At 35.3% G+C, this 23,638-nt stretch overlaps 1 protein-coding gene across 2 annotated transcripts in view; it reads right to left on the bottom strand.

The window, feature by feature from the left end:
- Positions 1-23,638, bottom strand: part of TBC1D5 (TBC1 domain family member 5) — a 490,620-nt gene that overhangs the window by 187,255 nt on the left and 279,727 nt on the right. For both annotated transcript variants that reach the window (XM_019726007.3, XM_074312797.2), the window contains exons 10-13: positions 8,693-8,795; positions 2,565-2,653; positions 1,030-1,080; positions 867-936 (exon numbers count right to left, since the gene is read on the bottom strand). In XM_019726007.3, the coding sequence (XP_019581566.3) occupies positions 867-936; positions 1,030-1,080; positions 2,565-2,653; positions 8,693-8,795 (313 nt within the window). The remainder of the gene's footprint in view (positions 1-866; positions 937-1,029; positions 1,081-2,564; positions 2,654-8,692; positions 8,796-23,638) is intronic.

Below are 23,638 nucleotides of genomic sequence, written 5' to 3'. Positions count from 1 at the left end.
ATGAAAAGAACCCAAAGTCTATCAATTGATATCTAGATAAACAAACTGTGATATACCCATACAATGAAGTATTAGTCAGCCATGAAAAGGAATAAAGTACTGAAACATGCTATAACATGGATGAACCCTGAAAACATTATGCTAAGTGAAAGAAGCCAGAGACAAAAGGCCACACATTATATAATTCCATTCATATGAAATGTCCAGAATAGGCAAGTAAATAGAAATCAAAAGTAGATTAGTGATATCAGAGGCTCTGAGGAGGAAAAAATGGGAAGGTACTGGTAGGGACTTCCTTTGGGAATGATGAAAATGTTTGGAAATTAGATGTGGGGATGTTTGCACATTCTTGTGAATGTACTAAAACGCACAGAGTTGTATACTTTAAAAAAGGTCAATGTCACAGTATGTCCACAATAAAAATTATAGTTGAAACATAAGACAGAATAAGGATAAACAGTATTGATGCTAAATGTGTAAATTTAATAGTCACACGTTGGTAAAAGTAAAACAATCTACTTGATACAGAATTTATGCACTTCAGTTAACAATGTATCTATGAACTTACTAGGATAGCATCAGATTAAATAGAAAAATGCACTTATTAAAAATTTATAATTTTAAGAAGTTATATTGCATGGATATTATGTACATGTATAAAAGAAGTTTCTATATATTTATATAAAATTTTTATATTACCTATGTATATTTGCCAACATCATCAGAGATAAGGTTTATCCTCAATTTAATCTTATTCCACGAGTATTTTTATATTTTTTATAGAAATAATTTCTCTGATTATACGCTGTTGTTGAAATTATTTGTCCCCTCAAATATATTGAAAAGACCTATACAATACAATTTACCTTTTGACCATCATGCTCAAAAGTAGAAAACCAAGGTTCAGCAGTTTCCATAAGTTGTGAGAACATTGCACTAAAAATTAGAAAAATAACATAATGCTGTTAAACCTTTGTTAAAGTAAAGATGGTATAAAAAATAAAAATAATAGAAAGTTTCTGTACTTACTAGGCATCATGTTCCAGGTACTCAGGATTCAAGAGCGTTTTCATTTCCTCACTTAAAAAAGCAATACATGCAATCAAAATATGTAATTTTTTAATGGAAGGAGATATAAAGGTTGCTTTATTCTATACTCATAAGCTGACTTTAATATAATAAGCAAATGAAAACACATGAGCCTTTTTAAATAAAAAGAACAACTCCATAACAAATGAAATCCTTTTTATAAAGACCAAAAACATATTAGCTGCCATGTCTATACCACAATGAGGTAACTACCTAATTATTTCAAATAACACATATAAATGTGACAAATTCCTTGAATGTGCCTGATGTAGAATAAATTGATTACTCCACAAAATCTATCACATACTGTCCAAAACAAAACAAAAAACATATACTTACTGGTCAAATATACCATATCAAAACATTTTCTTTTAATGGCTTCTATTTTTACTATATTTTAACATCAATTAATCAGAGAACACCTCTTCTAAATCAGTTTTAGTGTTGCTTTTGCATTCTAGTGAATTGAAACAGCTATACAAGTATGTGTAACTCATTTAAAAGCTATTTTCAATCATCTGTACTTTCTTGTGAAGTATATTCTGCACGCATGTTTTAAAAAAGACAAAACTGGCCTGAAAACAGGATCCCAATACTAACCTCATCCTTATCATTCTTTAGAGTAACTAAAGCAAAGGCAGTTAAAACATGGTTGTAGTCAGATCCAGTAAAGTCAGTATGATTAGAAAAACTCAAAAGAACTAGAAAATACTAATCTATAATACAGTAAACAAAAGTTAATTTAACAAAGGCTCTAATATATGTTCAGCAAAACAGATGGCTGCATTTGATTAATAAAGATCATATAAACACATGAAATGCTGTGTCATTATTTTTAACTTTCTGCATGTAGATGGGCTAGCCTGTGGAATACTGACAAAGTTTTATAAACCTATAGCAATCCATTCCTAAGATGCTTCCTCACTGCCTCTGTGGCCCATCCATCAGTGAGGGTATCTTAAGTGAGAAAATAAATTCTAACAAGTATCTTAAGTTAAATATAATGACTAATGTTATTTGCTGGAAAGAATAAATGAATGTATTTCAAAAACATGAGAAGTCGTTTTTGTTTAGTTGCAACCAGGGTCCTTGGTGGTAGTGTTCTCCTATTATGAACTGCACTGAGTCAAACCTGGTGAGGAGAAAATATCTCACAGATAAGGTTCCCGTGGAGCTTGCAGTGACAGAATGGGTCATTAGAGGATGGTATATATGACGACCAGCAATCTCCAGCACTTTGCCATTACCACAAAAATTTCTTCTTGATCCATTCATTATATGTCTTCCTTTGATACAGATCGAAGATTTGCAAAGACATTTAAGTTTCCAAATTTCCCCCATAGTTGAACTAGGATTGCAACTATTAAATGGAACTAACAATCAGCCAAATGTTGACAATTTACAGAAGTAACTTCACTTTAAAAGATTTTGAGGCAAAAAAGATTACAGCAGATTGAGCTTATATAAAAACTTGCCTTGGTTGTGCAGACTCACTGGCATGAAGAAAAGCTTGGTGGTCACAGTGGAGGATAAAGACTATGGGTGCTAACAGCTCATGCATGCCCTGAAACATAAGAGCAAGAGAAAGGAATGGGTTGGATGCTTAGAGTCCACTAGTGGACAGAATAACCCCAGTTAAATGCTTCTTGAACCGATCCCCACCCACCAACATTTCCACATTACACAGCAAAGCATAAAAATAAAAAGCTGCAAAATAAGAGTTTATTTACGTTTAGACTTTGATTCAAAGTCAACCACACCACATATTCTGCTTTAAAACATGGAGAGCAATTCTCTTTTAAATGACACAACAAACAATAAATTGGCATGGTAGACAACCTTGCACCTGTCAGTTGCTTCAAGATCTGTACTCATAAATATGAATTTCATTTATGCAAATTATAATCATGAGCTACAGTGTAAAGATCTGCAGTGAGAAGGGCAACTAAGAACTGTAGACCTAAGTAAATTACAGCCAATGTTTTCATTATATAATGGCTCAAAATTAGGATGTCTGTAGGTTTAGGAAGAGCTGAAGTCAGCTAGCTGGAACTGTTAGATAATAAAAGAAACAACCTTTATCAGGTATAACAGAAAACAAAGATTTTAAAATATGATTTCCAACATGTTTAATCTGAAGACTACCATAAGTTTTTTCCTATCTATTTCGACTACAAGTTTACTTATCAATTTATATAATGATTTCACCAATGTTATTCTTTTTCCTTATACTAGTGTTCACCTGTGACTTATATGAAAATGTGTAAGGAACGAAAAGGTACGCTAGCTACTAAGTTGTCTTTAAAGGATATTATAAAAATGTATTACTTATCCATTATTACGGGGAAAGAAGTTATTCGACATACTGACTTGCCTTGTTAATTGAGATTTTTTTCCCCTCTTAAGCATCAAAAAACATATTTTAGCAAGTTCAAAATAGATTACACTCTTTTTTCCCTCAAAAAGTAAATTGTCATTTTCCTTTTGCTTAATAACTATGGATTATCTTTTATAAAAACATAAGACAAAACACCAACTTTATAGGAAATAAAATAAAATATGCCAGCAGAGAAGAAAAGGGTTTTTGCTGGTGGGATTAAGGAAGGTTGACTGTGACAGAAGGACAGTCACACAGTGTTCTGCAGTCTAGTGGCCCTGTGCTAGTTTTAGGACTATAGCTGTCCTCACAAAACATTATGAAAGCCAACTCGACCAGAGTTCATTTATAAGTTACTTCTAGCCTTCGATTAGAAGGAGTTAATGACATTTCTACAGACTGATTTATGCTGCATTGATAATTTACTTGTGATTTGGGACAAATCACCACACAACACTTCAACCTTTTCAGGTAAACATCTCCTTACTAAACAAACCTTGAAAAGATTATTCTTTAGAACAGGACTGTCCAAACTTTTTTCAACGTTTTTTTACCAAGGGCCATATGCAGTAAAATACACAAACAGCTGGGCCACTCACTTGAGGTGAAGTACGTATTGCCTCACCTGGTTTATTTAAGTAAACTAAATAAATTTTGGAATTTGCTGCAGGCCAATAAAAAATGGATTGCGGGCCTCAGTTTGGACACCCCTGCTTTAGAAGAACATTGTAGAGACCCAGAAATAATGGAATTAATTGTTGCTAAGTACATTTTAAAATCACCATGAGGGGTTTATTCCCCTGGGATAATCTCAAGTCATTCCCAAAACCAAGTACCATAATTTTAATCATCAAAGTAATAGCTACTTATTTAGAAAACTACATAAAAGCAAACACAAAAAAGAAAAGGAAAGGAGGAAGGTATGAAGAAATAGAAGGGAAGGAAGGAGGGATGAAGGAAGGAAGGAAGGAAGGAAGGAAGGAAGGAAGGAAGGAAGGAAGGAAGGAAATTAAAACTGTCATAGATATCCTTGTGGTATTTTTTTTTTTTTTTTGGCCTCTTTCTTTAACCTTAGGATAAAGTATCTAGAAGTAGAATTTCTGTGTAAATGAGTAAAGACATTCGTTAAAGTCTCTGATATACACAATTATGCTACCCATCAAAAAGAACTCCCTCATTTTCAAGCATAAAAATCACCATCTCACAAATCCTCACGTATGCCTATAGTATTTTCAAAATAATCCTGTTAAGTTTCAGTCAAATTGTTGTTTTAACTTATTTAAATGCTAGTGAGATTGCACACAAAAATTTTATTGGTCATTTTTGGTTAATGAATTGGCCATTTTCTCCCAATAAAGTGTTTCCTTTAAACTGATGATTTGTAATAGTTCTCCAATTCCGTATATTAACCCTTAGTCATTTCTGTTACAAATACTTGCCCATGTTTATCATTTGTCTTTTAATTTTGATGTCTTCTTCCAAGAGTTTTGACATGTCATCTTTACCATAAACTGAATATTTAGCTCTCATTTTTTTCTAGACTTTTACTGGTATTCCCATGGGTTATATATTCTTAGTTAAGAACTTTAATACACACACACACACACACAAAAAAAAATAAATAAAAATAAAAATAAAGGCTATCTCAGAGGAGATGGTGAGTCTTCCCATTTTGCTTTTTGGGCTATTTATTAGGGTTCTGGGAGCCAATGAAAAGGTGTGCTTGAAAAAAATTTTTTAAAAAGGAACTTTACTAGTGTAACGAGCTGTAAAATATTATATTCCTCCATATTCTCTACTCTTTTTCTCAGAATTATCTTGCCTATTCTGACATTTTTTTCACTCAAGTGAACTTCAGTATCATTTAGTTACATGTAATGCTAAACAAAATGCTGCAATTTTTATTGGCATTGCACTAAAATTAATGTGAAGAAAAAACATATTTTTAGAATACCAGATTTTCCAGTCTTAAAATCTGCAGAGCTGCATAGTTTCTACTGGGTTTGTTACTAGGTTTTTAGTGTTGGTGGTGGTGGCAGTGATCTTCTAACTGGGTCTTTTTCCCTCAATGTATTTTCTAACTAATTATGGCTAATTTAATAAAAAAGATTTCTTGCTTAAATACATCTTCCTACCTTCTTTAAATGTTCTCTTCCCTCTAGTTTCTGCAACACTACTCTCTCCAGATTCTCTCTTTGCTCAAACATCATCAGTTTTCATTTATTTCAAAAATTATTTATTAACTACCTATGATGTGCTGGGAACAAAAAAGTAAATGAAGCTCCTAACCATTATGGAGCTTTCAGTCTAGAGAGCAAGATACAAAATAATAAAATGAGCACATAAGTGAGTACAATTATAAATTGTGGTAAATGATATGTATGTGTATACACACACACACACACACACACACACACACACACACACACACAGAATCCCAGCATCCATTACAGGCTCAGCACATAGAAGGTGACTGAATAAATGAAATATCTACCACTCAACAAATTGGTGAAAGTTGAACTAAAATATAGAAAACGTAAAAGAATAACACTAAATCGTATTTCAATATTTCATATCAATAAATAAAGGTGCTCTTTGTATAATGAAAATTAAGAATTCCCTGAATACCATTTAAGACAACCTTTTATAAATTCAGTGTTGAGTTGCAACTAAACTAGGGATATTTTCTTAAACAGACTTAGAAGAAATTGTTGGTTTTACTTTCAATTCTAGACTAGTAAAACCCGATTAATAATTCCAAGTGGCAAATATACAGAGATCTTTAAAGGAAAAGAGAACTATCAAGATAGAATGACCATAAACTCAATATGCTGTAAATTTGACAAAGACGAATAAAAAATAATGTACTGTCAGTATACTTCTTGGTTCCTACAATGTGTAGTTTGTTCCCACCTACACTGTCAGCACTTCTGCTGGCTCAAAGCCTTCATCCCTGCTGGATCGTTAGTAGTCACTGCACTCCAAACTCAAGCCATTTGAAAATAAAGGTAACGAAGTTTTCTTCATCAACAGCCTGTAGGCTCACAAAATTGAACCTGTTCTTTTATCTGCCTGTGTTCATTTAGCCCACCAAGCAGTCTTTATTAAAGCTGAGGCATCAGGCAGTCAAAGTTCATTAATACCATTTATATAATCTCTGCAGTTTCAATTAACTCAGCAAGACATTCTACTACATGATAACAGTCTCATTAATTCAATAAAATCCCATAACTATTAACAATATGGTCGATGTTAAACGGGGTGTCACCTACTACAATATAATAGCTTTAACAGCTTGTGATGAAACTCAAGGTTTTTTCTTAAATTTGATCTGGCTAAATATTCAGTACTTCTACAGCAAGATATTATTTCTATGTAAAGAATCTACAGGATTTTAAACATGTGTATGGAGTAATTAAGTCTTATTAACTGATTGATACCCAGGAGTAAGTTAATAATACTTTCTTATTCGGTAACTTGATAGACTTTGTCTAAATTATCAGAATCTGATCTTCCATATTCCTGTTTAGTCTTCCTTACAAATGCAGTGGGGCACATACGTCACAAATGATGGAGTGTGTAGTTATCATGGTTTTGTTCCTTGTCAGTGGAACTTGTTTCCATTATTTATAAGACTTCCTTAATCTAGTTTTTTCTGTCTCTAAAGAAAAAAGTGAAACAAATGTGTAACCTAGGAAAATTTTATTCTGCCTTGATTTGCCACCATTGTATCATTTACTGTAAGGTATTTTCAAATATTTGAAAAAGAGAGGAAACAGGTTTGGTGATAAAACCCAATACAATTAGGAGAGAAGAACGGAAAAACAGACATTCACCTGGATCACAGGGGAAGGGTCTGAGCTACTGAACTAACCAATGCTGCAGAACCATTTCGCCTCTAGCCTTCTTATAAAGTACAATAATAACATCCTTAGAGTTTAAATCATTCTGACTGGGATTTTTCTGTTACATGCTTCCAAAAGTCCTATACTGATAGAGATTTATTTTCTCCCAGTCTCCTTTTTTTGGTTTGTTTCTTTGTTTTTGGTCTAAAACAAAGTATGTGTATGACTTCTGGATAGCCTATCTTGCTTGGGAAGGCCCTTCCTACCCTACGATTATAAAAACGTTTCTTAAATTTTTTCTAGTAATTGTATTTAATTCTTGTTTTTACATTTGTATCTTTATTCCATCTGGAATTTATTCTCCAAAAAAGGTATAATTTAATGTTTTTCTAGATGGAAAGTCAAACATAGCAAGTCAATGAAAATGCCCTATTTGCTCTTACCATATTAAGATCTCATACATAACGAGACACGTTCTTAGTCTGCTCCGCTGATCTACTTGTCCATTCCCATGCTACCATCACACTGGTTTGATCACAGAACATTTACAGAAGTTTTCATACCTCCCTTTGCCATTCTTCCCTTCCTGTAAATTCTCTGGTAACTTCAACATAGATTATAATAATCACCACAACTACCAACATGAACCCTTAACGAGAACTGGTTTTTTTTAGATGGTCCTCAGATGGACATGTTGTAACTTTTCATTGTTAATTTATTAATTTAGCTTGAATTTCCACTTAGTGTACATTTTAAGGAATATGTAAAAATATTCAACGTCATGTATTTTTATTAAAACATCATAAGCGTAACTAGAAACCGAGATACTTCGTTATATAGTAAACAATTTACATTTCAATAAAAATAAAACATAATCCAACAAGCTTCTTTGCCTTAGTAATAGGATGATTCAAAATATGAAGATAACAAAGAATATCATATACATTTCAAAAAATTTAAAGAACTTTTTAAAGTTATAGTAAATTTTAAAGAGTAAAAGAATACTTTATTTTTTACATGGCATGTCACATATTTATAAATGCTGTACTTAGAAACAATATTTATACATACAACTCTGAAAAGTTTTATTACTAGATTGGCTTCGAAGCTGTTGTTTATAAACAAACTCCCAAAAGTTGAAAGAAAAGATTGAATGCCTTATAGAAGACAATTTGGTGGAATGTCTTATAATAAGGAAGAAGCATATGTGCTTCAATGAGCTTACTTTTCTCGCCATGCAGCTGAAAAGCAGCTCTTTGATTGCTCTACTATTATGATACAACTTTGGATACAATAAAGGCTACATTATTGCTCTATCATTTGTCAAGCTGTATAGAAAATTTTGAGTCAATGGATGCCACCTGTACGATATTTTCATTACCTGTTTATAAAGCAACTGCTCGTTTTCTCTAGCATAACAGAAAAGAACATCTGTAAGAATTTTTCTCACATTTTCTTGTTGGAAAAACTGCATTTCAGGAAACCTGAAAAAAGAAAACACAGGATTGAAAGTGACTAGCACCATTCCAAGAATTACCCTCAAACTCTCATCTCTGAGAGGTGCCAAGGGCAGCTGTAGGTTTTAGTACAAGTCTGTGTCGCCATACAACGTGTGCCATTGGTGAGACTGATGTGTCAAGGAGAAAAGGGTGAGAAGAGGAAAATTATTATATCACAGAGGGAAATGATACCCTTCAAATATAAATATTTCAAATGTTTTCCACATGCTTAAAGGCATCATTGCATGGTGAATACAATCATTTTTAAGCAAAATGAATTATAGCCTACGTATTTGGGGTAGGGGGTTGCTTTATTTTAGCCCATTGGGTTTTGAGGACTAGAATGTGACCTTGTTAGCACCAACTTTTTGAAGAAATCATTATATTTTTTATGCAAATATTAGTATTTAAACTATTATACATGACCACACTGTTAGTGTTATCTGACTAAAATGTAGACTTTAAATGGAAGAAATTAGTATTGCTTAAATGCTCTCTGGATCAAAAATTCTACCTTAGAGGTAATGTGAAACAGCAAAAGGGCAGAATATTATTAACTTGAAAGGAGATAAATAGTTATTTATGATACATACAACTGCAAGAATCCAAACAGCAAATACATAGCAATGCAATACACAATGAAAATACAAGGGAAGAGGGAATGTCACCTAGAAGTAAACAATCAAATGGGTTTAATCACAAAAGGTGTGAATAAGAATTTTTAGGAACATGGAACATCAGTGGGAAGGAAAGGTAACCAAATCAGAAGAAAAGATACAAAGTTAATAAATACAGTGCAGCATAGTAATTAGTTATCAGAAAGGAAAGTGTTTCCATGAAGTACCACTAGTTGGGAGCAGGAAACAGGAGAAAAGAAAAGTTAGAGCAGGTCTGAAAAGAGCTTTATACTAAATTTACAACTGAGGAAAAGCTACAGAGTGACTCTACATTTTTTTGAACAGGGAACTAACAAAGAATAGTATATGAGTACTCCAAGTGGGAATAAGCCTGACAGAGGAGAGATTATAGGAGGAAGATAAGAGGGCATCATAATGAAATGAAATGGGAAAATCCCAACCCTGAAAAGAAAAGCCTTTGCTCCAATTCATGTCGCACAATTGCTCGCTGTGTAACCTTGAATAAACTATTGCTTCCCCTATTAAATAGGGATAATAATACTGAATTTGTGAACAAGATGAGACAATGTGAAAGCACCAAGAACAGTGCTTGGCAAGTAGTAGCTATTCACAAATACAGGTCATTTCTAGTCGTTGAGTATTGGTATTGCAGGCGATGAAGATGTGAATTAGGTGGCTTTGGAACTAACAATAGATTACGTGAGAGACTGAAGAGGAAGACCACCTGAAGCGTGGAGGCACAGGGCATTATTAAAACAGAAAAATACTCCTTGATGAATCTTGAAAAGAGCAGTAATGCTTGTTTTACTCCATCTTAGAGTGGTTTACTGTCTCCTGTTTTATGCTTCATTCTGATCCTCTTCTGTCTCACTGAGTTACAACTTTCTCTCTAGTCCAGGCTGGGTTCCTAGGTGAACCACGCTAGTGGCTTATGAAGCATTTCTTCTCTGGTCCTAATTTTTATAATAAGCTAAAGCGTATTTTATTTTTATCTTGTCATCTGACTTTTATCTGATTTGTCATCTGATTTTTATCTGGTCATCTGACTTTTGCTTGAAATTCCCTTTGATGTGCAATTGTCACCAGATCTTTTCTCTAGCAGCAAAGAGGCCTCTTCTTTTGGGGGTCAGTAATAGACAGCTCATGCATCTGAGCAAGGTTACTTCCCTTCTCTTAAATCTCAGTGTGATGACCCTCCAGACAGTACCCACTCAGGCAGGGGATTTCACCGAAGGACAAGTGACCTTAGCACCTTAGCACCTAAAGATGAGAAAAATTCACTTGAAAGTAGATTCAGAGCAAGAATAATGTATTACAGAAGCTACAGAAGTTCCAGAAAGATGTCAAAGCCACAGAAGTAGGAAAGAAATAAAAAACTCTTTAAATGACTTATTTGGAATTAAAGAAAGTTGCTAAGGCCGTTAGAAACTCAAATATCCCAAAATATTCAGGATGAAGTAATTAGTAAAGTAAATTGCTGAACAGATATTTCTTGGGGAAACTTACTAAGTTAAAACTAGAATAATCCTGAGAGGTAAAATTGTTTCCCTTTCTTCCTCAATAGATGACTTAAATCTAGCCTGTCTTTAAATAGGCTTCATGCCCCATGATTTAGATCATGTGGCTTAATGATTTTGTGTGTCCCTTTCCTTAACTATTCTTTGAAAATTTTCTATACATATCGGAATAACTAAATTCTGTGTCACTGTTGTAATCTGAATGAACTGTGGGAGAAAATACTGCAACTTTCATGTTATAACAAATACCCACAAACTATATAGTAAGAGTTTAATACCTAACTATTAAAAATATAAATGATATACCAATTCATAGTTTCATTTAAATGCATGCTATCCACTTGCAAGATTAAAAACTAGAGAGCTACAAGAGTTAAATTTCAGGGAGGTAATTTAAATTACCCATTTTTAGCAAATACCCAATCAACTGAAAATGTGTATTAGGCAGACATAGCATATCTAAGCAATAGCACACCATCTAAAAGTCTACTGTACAAAGCTAAAGTTTTAATTTATGAAGTTGGAAAATTCAAACATTTGTAAAATAGAGATAAGAGTAGATTGAACCCCTTCCATTACCCAGCTTCATCACTAGTCAATTCTTGTTTTACATATACTCTTACTCAAAGCTGCATTTTTAAGTAAATCTGAGAGATCACATCATCTATAAATATCAGTGTGCATCTCTCAAAGATAAGGACTCTTCAAGATATAACCTAGTACAATTATAACCCTACTACCAATAAAACAATCCATTAATCAAATGAAATCAAATATCTAGTCAATGTTCAAATATCTCTAAAATTTTGGGGCCTGATGGGCCCTTGGGAGGCTTCCCCAGGTGTTTGATGGGGTTAATTGGAAAAACATGCAACAAGACAATGTCTTGTAACAACACAGAGAGAAAATAAAGAGAAGCTAGGCAAGTATCTGGGCTGTCTATAATGAAGAGTTCCACAGACAACAGAGAGACAAAAAGAATATTTCCTAAGCAAGAAAAGGGTTAAGAAAAGAGTGAAATGATAAAGCGTTTTGTCACTGAATTATAGTACATAATTAGGTAATTAGAAGTATTAAAACAGACAAAGCATTGGGCCCACATGAATTACTGAAGATGCAAGTATTCAATAAGATGCCCCAAGGGAAAAAATAAAGCCCTTGGTGAAGGTTTACAATCATGCTGTAGGACAGAGAAGCACAGAAGGACTTGGAGAAACAATAACTAATGTTATGCGCGTACTTCAAAAACAGAATTTCAAAACAAGCATGCATCCAAAATTTAAAATGAGTTGGTAAAAACTCCCTAGAATACTATTAAATACCAAAATAACTATACCTTACTCTGGTTTATTGTTTTATTAAAGAAAAACTGAAAAATCAAGCAACGACCATAAAGAGTAACAATTTGATATAGAATGAAAGCAGACACACCAGATATGTTTTCTTTCTGTGCTCCCTACTTTGGTTGATGATTTCACATGCTCCCTGTTCAACCAAATCTGTTTTCTCTTCATTCCAGGTACACAGCTGGATTTAATCCCCCAGGTTCCTTTTCAGTTAGCGGTGGCCACTGACTCAGTGCTAGCCAACGGAATGAGAGTGGAAGTGATGTGTGGTCACAAAACTTGTCCCTCCACCCCAACGAGGTCCCACAGACATTTCCCCTTCCAGCTGGAGAGAATGAAAAAGGTCATCTGGGATATCTGGGAAGCCACATGTGGATAGTTGTGATTCAAAAAACATATCTGCAAATTATTTAACACAGTTTCCTTTTTTCTTGGATTGCTCGCTCCGAGGGAAGTGTTTAAGCAGTCCAATGGAGAGATCCACATGGAGAGGAACCCGTATGGATCCTCCATGACTGCAGCTCCAGTTGATACCTGACTGGAACCTCTTGAGACTCCTAAGCCAGAACCTTCCAGCTAAGCTGCTCCCAAATTCCTGATGTGCAGTAACTATGAAATCAATACTTATTGTTCCAAGTCAGTACGTTTTGGTTGATTTATTATAGTAGCAATAGATAACTAAGACAAGTTTTGATACCTGAAATTGGGACATTGTTGAAACCATAAAATATGTGGCAGAAGTGTCTATGGGACTGAACAGAAGCTGGAAGGATCTTGCATAAAGCATCAGTGGAAGATTAAAGGGTGTGAATGAGACTGTTAGCAAAAGACAGACAGCCCACGAGGAAGCTGCCATTGAGGGCTTAAATGAAAGTGGGGAAAACATAGGAAAAACATTCCTTACAATGTACTGCCAACACAGAAGCCTCTAGTTATTCGGAAAACAGAAAGCATACTCAGTAAACTAAGAATAGTAAACTAACCTAACTAAAGAGCTATCCAGGCAGTGTTGAAGCAGCTGACAGGTTTATACTTGTTACTTATAGAATGAAAGAGGAGAAAAACAAAAGGAAGAACTGCTAAAAAAACAAAGGTTCTGGGACTTGCTGGGTTTAAAATAAAACTTTTCCTCGTTCTCAGCCTCTCTAGTCAGCAAATGATGCTAACAATAAGACACTGCTTCTGGGCAAAGATCAAATCTAAGACACAGTCAGAAAAACAAGGTCTGAAAATGAAACCAAGGGTGAGAACGTAAAATCCTTTATTAAGATCTCAAAAAGCTCTCAAGTGGTGCCTCTGCGAACCTTTCTGTCAGACAAGATGCTCTGATGTCCTGTGAAGATTTAAAAAGCATGCCTCACGGAGCCTTTCGCAGGTAGAGGCCAGGGATGCTGCTAAACATACTACACTGTACACGACAGCCTCTCACAGCAAATAATTAATTGGCCCCAAACGTCAATAATCCCAAGGTCGAGAAACTCTGCATTGGAGTATATGAACCCAGAGGACAGAAACAGTATCTAGTTATTTAATCTCCACCGCCTTCTGAATAAGACTTGAGATAACTCACTTATGTTTCCATCTCCTGTTTTCTTCACAGATTGGTTTGCATACAGAAAGTATCCAATAAATTCTTCTTGAACTGAAAAAGTGTTAAATCTAGGCCAAGAAGATTGATATAAAATATTACAGAGTACTGGTAAGACTTGGAGTCCCAGGTATTATTTCTATTTCTGCCATTAACAAGTTATATTTTCTTAAGGCATATTCTTTCTAAACTTCAACTTTCCACATCTGCAGAATGAAAGGATTTACTAGATGACTATGACACAAATGCCCATTACGGATACCAGGAAATGGGGAAGATGAAAATACAAAACGTAAGAACAAGGTTGCTGCTGGAGCCAGTGTTCGGACTGGAGACGGGGTTAATTCCCTTTGGTAAGACTGTTACTGCACCCACCCAGCCCCGACGCTGCCCCACCATGCTGCACTCCACGCTGCACTCCCACTGTCTCCTCCACTGCCTCCTCATCTTCAGTTTAACGCAGAGGATGGCTAATGGCTGTTGTAGGAATAAGGCATATGGGTATCCAGGCTTTGGGAGAGACTGAGATACCTGATTTTCAAAGCCCCTGAAAGGCATGATATATATGACCCAAGACAGTCCACTTCAGTCCAGAAATCTACAGTGGTGACAAGGACATGGGACTCCTTCTGCCAGATTCCAGATGGTTCAATACAATTGATATCCTGGCTGACAACTGAGAAAAAGAACCTTGGATTATTTTATTTTATTTTTGTGGGACATCCCTAAATCCACAGGACACATCAGGCTCCAAGTGCCCCGTAGAATTCTAAAACAACCTTTGCTGATGAGGATGTCTGACACTGTTACTGTAAAAAAATGAAGCCAACACAATGAAGGATGTGGAGGCAGAAGTGAATGATACAATCAGAGTTGAGAATCTTACCAAACTAGAAAACTATGGGAAGATTTTGGCAAAGAAGAATGAATGCTGTACTGACAACAATATTGATTTAACCAGAGAAAATTCAGATCCAGTTAACACAATCATTTGAAAGAGAGGAGAAGCCCTCAAAAGATGAAGCAGAGGGGCGGCCAGATGGCTCAGTTGGTTAGAGCGCGAGCTCTCAACAAGGTTGCCAGTTCAATTCCCGCATGGGATGGTGGGCTGTGCCCCCTGCAACTAAAGATTGAAAACGGCGACTGGACTTGGAGCTGAGCTGTGCCTTCCACAACTAGATTAAAGGACATCGATTTGGAGTTGATGGGCCCTGGAGAAACACACAGTTTCCCAATATCCCCCAATAAAAAAATTAAAAAAAGAAAAAAAAAGAAAAAAAAGTGAAGCAGAAAACAAGAAAGCTAATGATATGCTGCTCAGAAAAATGTTAGCAAGAGTCAACTGGCATAGTCTATGTGACTTTTTAATAAATACATTAAAAAACGATTCCAGGTAAAAATTCAATTTATAAGGTTTACATTGCTTCTAGAGTACCACAATTTGCTACATATGTTTTAATTACTGAGTTAGAATATTAGAATAAGATTACAGGATTGGAAGTACACCAGAAACATTTTAGTTTCTTAGGGCTAAGAAATTGCCGGTCTTCTGCATGAACATGTATAAATATCTTTTTGCATTATGTATGTCATCATGATATAAAAACAAGTCAGACTCTAAGACACTTGGGAAATACAGACTCACTGAGATATTTTGACTATTAATTGAAATACAGAGGTATCATTAATCATGAAAATAAAAGACAAACACACCTCACAATAATGCACTCAACCAAATAAGAACTTAGTGTATTCATTTACAAAGAGTTTGTGAACTTAGTTAAATGCAGAATTTTCGTTCCTTCTCTCTGAGTTTATAAACCTTCAACCAAAAGATTTTTAAGGTGCTTATCTGAGTCACTACTTTAACTAACTGTTAAATCCTTTGTTTTACCAGTTCAGGGTTCTGAACAAATAGATTTTAACTTTTTGGCAGGTCATTGGGCCCTTTGAGGCATTTTTACCACGAAAAGCCTTACCCACAAAATATCTGACCAACACTTTCATGAGTCATAAGACTCTAAGGTTAAGAATCCATCCTCTAGATGTTAGCTTCCCACAGTGGAAGTTATTTTACATACATTGAAATAAAAACGAAACAGGGTATGTGTTCATTAAAGAAAACAACTTTTAGTCTCACTGAGACTTAACTCATGTCATTCCGCAAGATAAACTTTATTTTCATTCAGGATTTATTGTATTTAGTACCATCTTGACTTTCTAATGTACATTTAACATAAAACTCAAAAGGAGAACCACGAATATAAAAAGTGGTCTCCTTATAATAGGGATTGAAGGAATATAAGTATGATGTGAGGAAGAAGACAGTCAACTGTGCATGACTATTTTTTTAAAAATTTAAGCTTATTCCTCATTGGTCCCAAAAAAAAGATGAATTCATTTGCCCAATGAACAGGCATTTATTGAGCATCTATCATGTTCTATGCGTTGTGCTAAACACTGTAGATATTAAGATGGACAAGATATAATCTTGGACCCTAAAGTATTCACCGTCTCTGTGCTAGGAAAACACACACACACACACATACACATATATATGTGTATGTGTGTGTGTGTGTGTGTGTGTGTGTATATATATCTATATCTATATCTATATCTATATCTATATCTATATCTATATCTATATCTATATCTATATCTATATATAGATATATATATATGTAAATAATTAAATAGAACAGATTTTATAAAGGAAGTCTTTCAAGGTGCTACAAAAACACAGGGAGGGAACCCTGACTTCTGCTTGAAAGGATATGGGAAGGCTTCACTGAAAAGATAATGCCTGAGCTGAGTCTTGAATTCAGAGGGCTTTAAATGGGAACTATTCATACACAGAGGCATGAGAAAGGCATTCCAGAAAGGATTGCCAAGGCACAGTAGTGTGAGAAGGGAAGTGGTACACCTAAGGAAAGATAAGATCGTACACTCTGGCTCTAACAGAGTGAATGGCATGTGGCAAGTAATTCTAGAAACTGATGGGGAAGGTGTTGGTGAGCTATGAAGACAGATCATATCTGTACCAACACGCTGGGGTGGTGAGTCTCAGTGACTGTGGGATGCTACTGGGAAGCCAGGGATGTTGAACAGATTTGTAAGAAAGTAATGAACATGAAAAATGGTCTTACTTGAAATACCAATAGTGCACCATTTGAGAAATACTGAGTGTGGCATGCTAAGTTGAGGAGCAATTAGAGGATTTTGAATAGGGTACTACCATAATCAGATTTATATTTTAGAAAGGTTACTTTGGCAGTGAAGCACCAAGATCATAAGCAGGGAATGTGGACAGAAGACCACAGAGAACAGAGAGGAAAGGACACACTGGAAAGATACTCGGGAAGTACCATGGCAGGACGTGGTGATCATTTGGATACGGAAGGGTAATGGGACAATAGAGTAGAACCAAGTAGATACTAGGTTTCTGGCTGGGATGACAATTAGTCCCATTAACTCACAAAGCAAGTAAGGGGCAAGCCTGAATAGAATAAGCATGTTTTTTAATAAATAAGTATAGGTTGAGGTGCCCGATGGAAAGCCAGGAGATGAGGTTTGCAGGCAGTTAAGAGACTCGGATTATCAAGTAAATGAGCCGAGCTAGAGTTACAGATTTAAGAGTCATCAGGAGAGGTAAGGCTTGCTATGAATGAGTTTGCCCAGAAAGGTGAAGTAAGTGACAAGGAAAAAATTCTATGGAAAGATGGATATAAAAGGTAGACAAAAAGGAAGAGACTGAGTTCTAAAGATAGTGGAAGAATCATGCGAACATTTGTCTTAGAAGTCAGCCAAGGGAGAACAGTTTCATGCAAGATAAAATAACACAGGGAGATGAGAATAGAATTACCAAAACAATTAATTAGATTGAGAAACTAGGGAGTTATTGGCTATTTTAACAAGCCATTTCTTTTGGAGTAAGATGGTGGAAACTAGAACTCAGTGGGTTGAGGAATAAAGCGGAGGTAGAAAAACGTGTAGCTAGCTTGAGTCAAACAAGATAGCATCCTAAACAGGCAGATTTTTCTTTCCTCTGAACCTGTAGAAGAGACATCAATAAAGACAAAGATTGTAAATAAATTTTTATGCATTCCAAATATTTTTATTGTGCACTTCTCTGTTTTCCTCTACAAATGCAAAAATGTTTAAGTTATCTCCATATTAATATTTAAAGTGTATAATTTAATGGTTTTAGTATATCCACAGATATGTGCAACTATCAATACAGTCAATAGAATATTTTCATTACCCCAAAAAGAAACCTCGTACCCTGTTATCACCTCCCTATGCTCTGAGGGCTAACCTAATTTGTTTTACAGACTTCCCTGTTTTGGACGTCTCAATGTGAATATCATATATACATTGTCTTTTGTGACAGGTGTCATTCACTTAGCATGATATTTTTATGCTGTAGCATGTATCAATACTGTGTCCCTTCTGTATATGCATTTTTATTTGAATAAACACATGGATAAATAATTCAAAAATACTATAAGAACTGAGTACTGAAGAAAACCTAGGAGATAAAATAGACATTTTGCAGGTATTTTTAAAGAAAGATAATGAACATAAAATGTACATTATCTATAGAAGAACAGAAGAGACACTATTTTCTTTATTAGGATCCTCAGCTTGTAGAACAATAGCTGGTACACAGTAATTTCTCAAGGAGAATTTGTTGAATGAATAAATAAACTGACAAACCTACAAACAAACAAACCCACGAAAAGTTAAACCTACGGACTCAGGGACCAGAGGTGGAGAAGCGAAGAATAAGAAAGTGTAAACCACAGTTCTGCTGTCTTTGTTTCTGCAATTAATAAAGACAAAAGAAACATGTAGCTTTCATAGGCCATAAAGTGGTGGTGAACACTGATTTTAAAAGAGGTAAAGAAAAGAAAGTAGGAATTTGCTGTGGTGGCAAGGTGTAGAAGCCGGCCCAAGAAGACTGTAGAAAAATTTCCAAAATTCTAACATGGAAGGTGGGAGTTTGAAATAACCATACAGGTGAGAAGATGAAGCAGAAAGATTAGGATGACAGGAAATAGCAAAGAATGCATCAGGGCAAAGGGCAGGTGGGGCTGGAATTTCAGGAGGTGGTATCTGTTACCATCTAAATAGAGGTTGTTGTTTTTTTTATATCAAAAATTCTATCTAGTTCTCTAATACCCTGAGTTACATAGCAAGCTGTCATCTCTCTCACTGCCTCCTGCTCCCTCTTGTCAAAAACAAACAAACAAACAAACAAGCAAAAAAAAAACCCCACAAAACGGTTCTACTCTACCATAAAGATGAAAAATTAGGAAAAAAATAGGTAGATAGACATAGTCAGAACTGAAAATCCAGACTTTATTTTGAAGTTTTTCAATAGTTAAGAAAAAATTGTGGAAGTATGTAATTCAAAGCATTTACCCTCGAAGTAGCTGAGCAGTTTCAATTTCAAATCTGCGTGACCGTTCTAAAAGGTTATGTTACATCACTGAACAGGCTATGTCTAACTAGGAATATTTCAGGAGGGGTATTACTTTACCATCCACCAGACTACTTTTTAACCTATTCGTAGTCAATAAGTGAACCCACCGCTACAAACAGTACTCAAAAATCAGGCTTACTCTAAAATTACTCTAAAACAAGGAGGATCTCAAAAGCAAAACCTTTTCAGCAGCTCAGGGTGACATTGCTGAACTGTCGCTACCTATGCCAGGTCTCCTGAATTCCAAAGATTAGGAGCATCAACTTACTACTAATCGAAGCACTGCAACTGCATAGCATGTAGCAAACACACTTAGATTTTCAGTCAAATACTAAAAAAAAAAAAAAAAAAAAAAAAAAGCATTTTGTTTTTAAGTTTTAAAATATCCCATAAATTGGAATAAATGTGTGGTAAGAACTTGCATGCTTAAATGGAGCGGAAATGGGAAGCACACACATGAAATACAGGAATAGGACCAGGAAAATACATTTCTAAATAAATACATGCAACCACAATAATCAAGTATTTTGTTTTTACCTTAACTGTTGTCAAATGAAGAAGGACTACAGGCCATTTAACAGAAGAGCCGTTTCTTATATTCCTGAAAATGTGTTTTTCCCCTTCTTTAATATTTAAAAAACACACACAGGTTGCCGACAACTCTTAAAGAGCGGCTTGTGTTGTAGTTTTCACTTTCTCGGCTGTGAACAAGTGCATATGTGAGGGCTGGTCGTGCATGCACAAGCATGTACTTTGCCTGCATTAAATAAAACCACAACACAACACCAAGTACATCCACTCATTCATGTGTGCCTGCAGTCCACCTCGAGGAGACTGAAAATATAAATACAAGCTGCTATTTTGCTGTGATCACACGAACATGGCAGCTTGTGTGTTGTTTTTTTTCTCTCTAACATTTTAACACTGGGCAGATTGTCTGCATTAACACACACCAAAATCAATTCTGTTCTGAAATTGCCTGTAAAATCTTCCTTCCCTGAGGAATTTCTTTTTTATTTAAGTAAAAAATGGGCTTGGAGGAAAAGTGTATAAAAGATACCAACATTTAGGACATATTAAACTTATAAAGTGTGACAGTCAAGTCACACTTTACAGAGCACTAACAGTATTTCTCCCGAAATGGAAACGGGAGAAGATGGACTTTAAACAAGGGGGAAAAAAAAAATCAACACATTAACTTCATAAAATCACTTTTGTATACCACTAATAAGAGAAAAAAATTTTCAAAGTACTCTAATTTCAAGCTGCCTACTACAATGTAATAATAACTAAATTTGACCAAAAACTCAAATAAGACTTGTGTACTACAAAAATTCATGAAGGTTTCTTAAGGGCAGAGAAATGACATAAAAGTAAATATTTAGAGTAAGCCATATCTAAAAGTTCACTACCAATAAAAAATGCAATGCAGACATTCATATCATATACTATAAAAAACAGAGCAACAATGAATGACCTACAGTGCTGTCCAATAGAACTTCCTACAACAGAAATGTCCTATGTCTGTGCTGTCCCATACAACAGCCATTAGCACTTGAAATGTGGATGCTATGAATGAAGGCAATTTTAAATTTTATTTACTCTTAATTATTTAAATTTAAGTCGTCACATGAGCCTGGTGGCTAGCAAAATGGAGCCACCAGTTTTCAAAAGAGAGTTTTTGCAATTATTAATGAATCCACAAAATATCAAATGGCAAGCTGAAAATAACTGAGGGGACGAAGTTTGCTTAAATAATGTCTGAAGCTTGGCCCATATGTTAAATTGAAACAAAAGGAAGCATTAAAATGAGAAAGTAGAATCTTTATAGATCTAACCAGATCATGGAGGTTCAAGTAGGAAAGTATGTAATTAACTGGTGAATGAGCTGCCTGCAGTGCTAACTGCAATGAACTTACAATAACCAGAATTAGACCAAAAATTGAAGATGAGGACTAGCATATCCTAAGGGTGATGAGATATAGTCAAGTTACAATTTTAAAAGTAAGTTAAAGAATTTTCATCATTTAATTGAAAGGAGAGGAGAGGAAGAACACATTTCAAGAAAACATGATACTTTTTGGCAATAGTTTATAAATATGTTAATTTGCAAATGATGTTATAGACACTTTAAATATACTTTTAGAATAGACCTTGATAGACCAAATAACAGACTTCTTTGGCATGTAATATGGAAATGATATTTTATTCTGAACTCAATACTTCCCATCATTTAAAATAATACTGAATTTCATTTAATGTTACAGCCTTTGAAGCATGGCAAAATTGGTTCGGAATGGACGATTCAAGTTCTGAATTAAAAATGCTGTAAATTGGAAACCCCTTGATTTGTCTTTTGATTATCACTTTTTTCAGTAATAAAAATGAGAACAGTAACAACACCTCATTAGGTTGAGGTAAAGAACAGTTAATTGAATTGAATATAAAACCCTTTCAGGCCAAAAAGGGTTAGTAGAATAAACGAATATTAAAATTAGTTGAAAGAGGAGATAATATTTAATACAGTGGCCTTCAGATCAAATAAATTCAATAATGATGGCAATAACGATGCACAGCTCATTAGCCTTGTTTAAACTCAGGCGAGGAGGCCGGTAATAGTATTTGTTTTTTTTAAAAGTGTGCTTATATATGTGAGGACTGAAAATATTAGAGACTGTTATTACTAAAATCAAACACCTGATCATAAGTATTAAGATTCACAATCAATGATCATTTTTTAAACATCAACTTGACTGTACAGTGAGACTAAAACAAGATTAGGCCATGCCCTCCAGGGGCATATTAGGTCTGAGAGATGAGACCTGGGCTCTTGTACTTACTGTTTCTATTATAGCACCAGTTCTCTTGCACTGCAACTTTTTTGGGCTGCTTTCTCTATCAGACTTTGAGCTTCTTAAGGGTTCATGTCCCATTTATCTTGGCATCTCCAGTGCCTGGCACGCGGAGGAGATTAATATAAATGTACTGAATATACTGGCAGATTGAATACCATGGCAGGTCTCAGTAAATATAAGACGAAACAAAATTAAGCAATAGCATCAAAAAGTTATTAAGAAAATTCTACTAGAACATAGAATAGGCACAAATTATTTCTAATTGTAAAGACTGGAAAAACGCTTCTTCAGCAGAGTGGTGATGAACTCAGGCTTTGAAGGATGAACTGTCAGAAATCCCCCCCCCCGGTGGGGGGGGCAAGAAAGAAGGGGTTAGTAGCATTCATAAGAGGAGAGGCCAAGTAATGCAAAGCATGGAAAAAGGAAAGCACAAAGCTGTTCAGGGAATAATGCCCCAGCACTGGTCTAAAAGGCAACTGTGAATGGACTTCAGGTTTCACAGCATACACGGGGTCTGGACTTTGAGCTTCATCTTAACAAGTAAAAAGCTGAGCAGACTCAAAAATCAAAAACTTCCTGGAACCATAGAATGGAGAGGACACAGGGCAAACTGCTGTCCCCGAAATTGGAGAGACATACAGGGAAATAAGAGAGTTACAACTTACCAGAGAGACTCAGAAGCAGGAACCAGTGCCTGGGCAGGAAAACCTGAGCTGCAACTGATGAACTATTCATGAGTTAAAGACTCCAGGTGGACCCACTCATACAGGGGCCTCACTATATTGGGAGATTTACTTCTAGGAGCTCAACCAGGTTCCCACAGTAAATATTAGAGAAAAATCCTCTCAGCTCCCAGCAGTGGGAAGGGAAAAGGAGCAATTTCTGAATAGAGCACTCTGTTCTTCCTAACAAGGCCGGCCCTCAGGGAAAACTAGTTAACCAGAGCCTCACCTGCTGGATATCATCAGGACCTGAAAGACCTGGGAAAGGAGAAATGTCCAACCCCAGCCTACTCTAGCCATCCTGTCCCCTCTAAGGCAGGGGAAGGCAGAGTTTGTGGAGACTGAGAAACACCGAGTCACAGTCCAGAGGCACAGGCTTATGAAAAGACTGAGACCTAATCATAGGACTCAAGCCTTCCCCTTCCCCTTCATTTTATCACTGCGTTACTAAAAGCCTATTGACAGCACTTCCTTTTCCCCACTACATTATGTCTGGCTATCAAGAAAAATTACAAGACATACCAAAAGGCAAAAAGCACAATCTGAAGAGACAGAGTAAGCATGAGAACCAGACAAGGCGGATACATTAGAATTATGAGTTCAGGAATTAAAAAAAATATATATGATTAGTATACTAAGGGCTCTAATGGATATAGTGAGAGCATATAAGAACAGAT

Source organism: Rhinolophus sinicus, chromosome 5 (assembly GCF_057876585.1).
Source record: "Rhinolophus sinicus isolate RSI-liver-muscle chromosome 5, RSI-T2T, whole genome shotgun sequence".
Classification (NCBI taxonomy): domain Eukaryota; kingdom Metazoa; phylum Chordata; class Mammalia; order Chiroptera; family Rhinolophidae; genus Rhinolophus; species Rhinolophus sinicus.
This window is presented reverse-complemented; position numbering and strand designations above follow the sequence as displayed.